This window comes from Helianthus annuus, chromosome 6 (genome assembly GCF_002127325.2).
Source record: "Helianthus annuus cultivar XRQ/B chromosome 6, HanXRQr2.0-SUNRISE, whole genome shotgun sequence".
Taxonomy (NCBI): domain Eukaryota; kingdom Viridiplantae; phylum Streptophyta; class Magnoliopsida; order Asterales; family Asteraceae; genus Helianthus; species Helianthus annuus.
Genome location: NC_035438.2, coordinates 139,467,652 through 139,474,943, shown reverse-complemented (window position 1 = coordinate 139,474,943; position 7,292 = coordinate 139,467,652). Strand labels below are relative to the sequence as shown.

The following is a 7,292-nucleotide window of genomic DNA, read 5'->3' as shown; positions in this document are numbered from 1 at the left end:
TAAGAACAATGCCTAAATTTCAAAGAAACAAATAACGTTTATGTGATCGAAACCGGGATCATGATTTGCGCCGAATCTTTCTGTTTGGTACAAAAATTAATAGATATCGAAACCGGGATCATGGTATTGGTATACATCGAGTTTCTATGAATATGTCTTTTGATAACCACTTTGACTTTTTCAAAATCAAATATGCTTTGTTTGGGTGTTGTTTCTTTATCACCCAAAAACCTTTTGAAATGTGCGTCTTAGTTATACAATTCAATGATACATAAATCTGATTAAAGAAAATATCAAAGAGGCTTACATTTATGTGACTGGAATGGAGAACCAGAATGCGCATGGATAATCGTTATTATTGTTTTTCTTATGGCAGGTATTCGTCTACATCCCGTCGCAACGCGCGGGCTGCGTCAACTCGTATTATACAACTCGTATTATATATAGGGGATGGTTCAAATGAAAACCAATTTTATTGTGAAAACTCGAAAACTAACTAAAAAAAAGCCTAAAAACACACAATTTTTTTTTCAATTTTTTTTATAAAAATCCAAGGTTTTTTTATATAAAAAAATTAAAAAAAAAAAAAAAATTTTTTTGTTGTAGTGCACATGTGTAATACTACACATACACATGTGTAGTATTACACATGTGTACTACAAAAAAATTTTTATTTTTTTTTGAAATTTTTTTTATATATGAAAAGCTGCGAAAAATTGGTATGCAAAAAAAAATTTTTTTTTTGGTATGTTATTTTTTTCATTTTTAATTAGTTTTCGAGTTTTCACAATAACTAGTGGTTTTCATTTGAACCTTCCCCTATCTATATAACTAATCAAATATTTATATCAAGCATAGAGTTAACAAGTTGTAATCCTACTTACTTGAATGGTAATTATGTTCAAGAATTTGAACGGGTGTAAGTCATATGCATGTGATTTGTAGTCATTTTAGTATGATCAATTTTGCGTTGATTCGGTGGTTAATTTATAGTACGCCCAAGATCATGTCTAGTACCCAATAGGTATTTAAGGTCAGACAGTTGATGCTTAAGTACATGGATCACGCTCTAGGTCAGTGGCGAGATCAAGATAAGCTAACTCTATGTAGCCGATTAAACATTGCTATCACCGATCACATCTTGCAACACAATAACAAAATCTGAAACCAAAAGTGATTGCGTGTTTCTTACTTTCGTAACCAATTCCAACTCTCTGGTTTTTTTGTGTGCTTTTTGCTTCCTAATATCATTTATGTTTATTTAATTCAACCAATCCTTAATAAACTTTTGCATTTTCTTATTTACCCAAGCATCCAAGGTTATTAATATTATTGCATGACATAACTAGGGTATTCAGTTGATATTTTTTTTTTTTTACAAAAACGTTGAGGATAAATTGTTTTAATGTAATTAAATAGGAACATAAATGTCTTACATGAAATACAGCTTTAAGATGTGACAGCACATCAACAAACAAGGTTCCCCACCTACATTTAAGGGCATAAAAACGTTTATAGTGTGGATAATTATTAACCTCTATGTAAAATTAAAAGATATCATCAACGTATTTTCCTAGCACTTGATTTACGAGGATGGTGTATCCTTTGTTTGTAGGGTGATAGCTATCCCAGAATAGATATTTTGAATCATCAGGACATGTAGGGAGCAACTTGTTACACAAAATCGCGACCTCTATATTCCCCGTGCCACAACAACCTCTATCCACAACTTCGATCCCTGAAGTATGAGAGAATGAAATCGTTAAACCAACTAATACAAGATAGTTAAAAAAGTATGACTACCACGATCAAAGTTATAAATATGTCAAGTACCATATTGAAGAGGATTTTCAATAATAGCAAGCAACGGGTTGTATATGTCTATATAGACGATCCTAGATTGCGCTAGAGTGCTATTGAGGTATTCGGTCTCCGGTTGCAACTTGCTGTTATATATTTGTGCTGCTTCGTTATATTCTTCTGCACACGCTCTAAGCCCACCACCAGCAAGAGTTCTTTGTGATGGCAGACACCCAATCGGGGGTGCTCCAAACACTGCTATTCTTCGTGCTCCAAGTTTGTATATATCCTTCAATGTGTAAAAACCAAAAAAATAAAGTAAATAAATAAATAAACAGTGTTTAGTAAACCAAAATATGGGTGGGAAAAGTGAAAACTACTACAAAAAAGAAGTTAACAATGTTACTACCTGTATGATGTTGGAAGCAGAAGATACCATAAGATCAGCATAAGACGGGACGTCATATTCTAATCTCCGAATGCCAACAGTAAAATATGTATTCGCTAGATCATCGCTACCAGCAACCACCAAGAAGAAGCTATTTTCTAATATGAATTGTGTTCTCTCTACTCCAACCATACCCTTAAGTTTCTCAATGTATTCTTTAAACTGGTTTAGCTGGTCATCAAATGACAAAACATCCTGATACAAATGATTTAGATAAATCAAATTTAAGGATAGTAACACAAGACACACAAAAAAAGGACCGAGTAAACATACCCAAGACACCCCTGAAAACGTCAAACCAAAAGGATCTTTTGTTTTATTTTAATACTAGGTTGTTGCCCCGTGTAACACACGGGGTGGATCATAATTATAATGTAAAATAAAAAAATATGTTCATAATATTCTGATCTAAGTATATATAATATAGAGTAATATGCAAACCAAATACAAAATAAATATTGAAGTTTGTATAGCCATTCATAATAATAATAATATGATCAGTTATTTGTTTTAGGATTTGTTATAAGAACTTAAAATTTTGTATCACTACTAATATTTATTGTGACATTTTCTTGTTCAAAGGTAACGTGTCTGATTTTTATCTGATAATAGATTATTCTGACGGGTTAATGTTGGCATAATATTATATTTTCTACCATTCAAATATAGTTTCCTCACTTTCGCTATCATTAACATTAATACAAGGTATGCTCGTATTCAAATCTATAAACCAATATGAATTGTACGAAATAATTACTTTTATCACAATTAGTAGGGAAACCAATAAAAACTATTGATAATGTAATATGTCCCATACCATTTGAAAGGTCTGAAAAAAGTGACTTCTAGACAGATAAAAGTAATGTAAATGAATAGACAAAAGTTGAATCAATAAAACCAATTAACTATAGTTGAGAAAATACTATGTATAGTGTAATACTTTACATGTACAATTAAACCAATAAAACATATATATAAGTGAAAAAAATAAAAATAACGACATGAGACACCATACGACAACTAAGTAAATCTAAATTTTAAAAAAAAAGTTATGACATTCCGAATGTGAAGATACCTTTCACAGACCTCTACATCTTAGTTACAATAGGAAAAAATATGTATGTTAAGAGTTTACCTTGTTTTAAAACACATATATCTAACTTATCTAAAAATACATTAAGTCGATTTAGGACCCCGCGCGTTGTAATGAACCTGCAACACGGGGAAACGATAGACGACATAAAAATGTTGAACCACACACACACGTTGAGCTGTGTTAACTCGTAAAACGAAATGTTAAACCGTTGAACCACACACAAGTAACGCCGTGTTAACTCGCAAAATTTAAAACGAAAAATCCGCGAAATATGAAAAGTGTGGTGACCAAAGTTGAAAGTACAAAATTTTGTGAGGTTAAATTTCAATATATGAGAACTTTGGTGTTAAAAGTAGAAAAATAAATAGTTTTGGGTTAGAAGTGAAACATAATTTTTTTTTTTTGAAAACCTCCAAAAGCATGAGGTACATATCTCTATGCACACAAATATTACTAATTTATACTTTATTAATTACAAAAAAAATTAAAAAAAATTCAACAATAAGTTTTAATATTGTTTTACTGTAAAGTTTGTTTTTAATGGTTAAAAATAAATTGACTTGAATAAAACATTTATATTTTTTGATGCTATTATTTCAACCTAAAGAAACAAATAAGTTTACGAATAAAATGTCATTACATTATAATAAATTTCATAACCTTTTTTTGTCTATATGGGTCTATAACTCTTTCATGAGTTAATCCATATAATTGATTCATGTGATTTTGTTCAAGTCACATCTTTGTGGTAGAAACTTTAAAAGTTATAAGATTAGTGTTTTTCGTATTTAATTTGTAACATATTTAGAATCAACATAATAAGCTTATGATTAAAAATAAATATATGTTTTATTCCTTCATTTACATCTTAATATTATAGTTTTTAGTACTTTTCTAGAACTTTCGACTTTTATCTATGTTAGTTTATTTGTTATTTTATTGGTAAACAATATTTGATAAATGGGATCTGTGCAAGACCCATCATTTACTAATTTTATGGGTTTTTGTTTAATAATTTCAAATCAAAATTAAATCCATAAATTATAGATTAGATTTAAAACACATTTTAGACTTTAGATTCAATCAAAATAAAATTTGAATATAATATTTAAATCTTTTTAATTTAAAATTTAAAATTTATCTATAAATTATTGATGCCCTCATTGAATGACATGTATCCCAAATCAGGTTTCTTTTATTATATAGTATAGATATAGATTTATAATCGAAGTTAATCCATAGTGTTATAATATTTTACTTAAGTGACAATAAATAAAAGAAATAATCAATAATGTCGGCTCTTTCGAATATCCATAAACAATAGTTTAAAAGCATTTTATATATTTCATAGTTAAATACAAGTAACATTATTTTAGACTTTAGATTCAATCAAAATAAAATTTGAATATAATATTTAAATCTTTTTAATTTAAAATTTAAAATTTAAAATTGATCTATAAATTATTGATGCCCTCATTGAATAACATGTGTCCCAAATCAGATTTCTTTTATTATATAGTATAGATGGAGGAGTGAGGTACGTTTAACAACCCTGTAAAAATTGAATTTCATAGCGTGTAGAAATAGTTCATGCTAGTTGCATGTTTACCGCTGTCTTTGGTGTTTGGGGATCATATCCCGAGCCAGCAGATGCAAAGCTTACACCAGTTAGAAACTCTGTATCATCAATAGATGGATCAAGGAATGCTGGTAAAATCTCTTTTACTCCCAGTTCTTCAGCTGAAAAAACCAATGAAAGTTTTCCCATTCAGTTTATTTATATTATTTCGGCTAACAAAAATTTAACAGAATGTAAATGGAGTATAAAAATCATAAATAATTTATTTAAAATAATTAAAACGTCGGTTTTTAGGATGAAACAAAAGCCACTGGATTTTTTTAACTACTGAATATAAATGAAGTATAAAAATCATAAATAATTTATTTAAAATAACTAAAACGTCGCTTGTTAGGATTAAACAAAAGCCACTGGGAAATATGAATTATGAAATGTTTTCCTAATATAGTGAGGCACTTTAGTAGTTGTTCAGTTGCAGATAAACGTCTCCAGCTTTAACTATGGGCAATAATAATTGATAAGATGGGTTTATTTGACAAAAGTCATGCATATAAATGCTACTCCCTAAACCACAACTTCACCACTGAAAAAAAAAGTGTTCGTCTTTGAGGGGTTGGTGAAAGAAACAAGTGGCCTAAGAGTTGAGTCTTAAACCAATAATGAAGTTTTATTAAGTGGAAAATATAGTAAATAGAAAAAACGGAACAGAAAAACGAAGCTGGAACAGGGCGACGGCAATGGTGGCATACCACCCTGTCTAGTGTTTGCACTCAGTTGCGACAACTAGGATTTGTTTTTTGCGGTGGTGTGGCGGAAAAGTCACAGAACCCTAAGGCTCTGATATTATGTTAAATGGTGAAATACTGAATGACTATTTTTGAAGGATTCAGTTACAAAATAAATAGACATCATAACAAAACCCTAACAACCTAATGGGTACGTGGGCTAATACGAACCAATCGGTTGATAGATAAATAATCCATTGAGTGGATTAAGCTCAAAAGAAAATAGTAGGAAACAAGAATTTGAGATAACTCTCCTTTTAATATTTTTCATTCATAATCAAAACATTAAACATACTTGCCTATTTATAGGCTTACAAAGAAATATAAAACTACCTCCCACTAATAAAAACTAACAAACAATTAAAAGGAATATGCCAAATAATAAGGAATATTCATGGAATGTGGGAGAGTGGTGTGCATGGCAACATGTGCTAATTGTGCACTCAGAAAACATGGAACAAGGAAATGGGGGTGAACGGGGGTACACATCAATCCTGCGCGCTTCAAAACGTTCTAGTCGGTTTCTATAAATCGAATTCAAGGACACTAGCACAAGACACACAAAAAAAGGACCGAGTAAACATACCCCAGACACCCCTGAAAACGTCAAACCAAAAGGATGTTTTGTTTTATTTTAATATGCAAAGGGAGATTTTATTAGTTATATAACGACTTTAAAATTAGGTATGAGAAGTAAAAATGTAGGAGTGAGGTACGTTTAACAACTAGAAATAGCGTGTAGAAATAGTTCATGCTAGTTGCATGTTTACCGCTATCTTTGGTGTTTGGGGATCATATCCCGAGCCACCAGAAGCAAAGCTTACACCAGTTAGAAACACTTTATCATCAAGGGATGGATCAAGATATGCTGGTAAAATCTCTTTTATTCCCAGTTCTTCAGCTAGTTCTTCAGCTGAAAAAACCGGTGAAAGTTTTCCCATTCAGTTTATTTATTTTATTTCGCTAAAGAAAAATTTAACAGAATGTAAATGAACTATAAAAATCATAAATAATTTTTTTAAAATAATTAAAACGTCGGTTTTTAGGATGAAACAAAAGCCACTGGATTTTTTTAAGTACCGAATATAAATGAAGTATAAAAATCATAAATAATTTATTTAAAATAATTAAAATGTCGCTTGTTAGGATTAAACAAAAGCTTTCCACGCCTTATTTGTGGGTAATAAGGATCACGACAGACCGCCGGTAAACCGTAATGGAGACAGAAATAATCAAGCTACAACAAGGAGACCGATTGGCAAAGATCCGACTAGGAATGACATTGTGTTCTCATTCACTTGCATAAATAGCCTGAACGTTGAACCTGAAATTACTGTAACGGGGGCCGAAAGATCGGATGCCGGGTTGGGTTTAATCATGTGCCGTTTGTCCCCACAATTCCGATACACAATTTTAGAGGTACGATGCAAGACATGGAAGAACCGGCGGACATATATTCGGAGGTTAGGGACATGGTGGAAGTTGGTGAAGCGGTGGGAATCAATTTCGAAAGTTTTGGTGCTGATATCGAAAATGCAATTCGAGAGGAAGGTGTTTAGAATTTGGCCCAATGAAGTTTCTTTA

General features: G+C 30.9%; 1 protein-coding gene across 1 annotated transcript in view; it reads right to left on the bottom strand.

Annotated features, from left to right (window-relative positions):
• Positions 1-1,394: 1,394 nt before the first annotated feature.
• LOC110865905 (GDSL esterase/lipase EXL3) overlaps positions 1,395-7,292 on the bottom strand; it is a 66,999-nt gene continuing 61,101 nt past the window's right edge. The window contains exons 2-5 of the mRNA XM_022115239.2: positions 4,954-5,084; positions 2,210-2,443; positions 1,834-2,089; positions 1,395-1,738 (exon numbers count right to left, since the gene is read on the bottom strand). Coding sequence (XP_021970931.1) covers positions 1,548-1,738; positions 1,834-2,089; positions 2,210-2,443; positions 4,954-5,084 — 812 coding nt within the window. The 3' untranslated portion in view covers positions 1,395-1,547. The remainder of the gene's footprint in view (positions 1,739-1,833; positions 2,090-2,209; positions 2,444-4,953; positions 5,085-7,292) is intronic.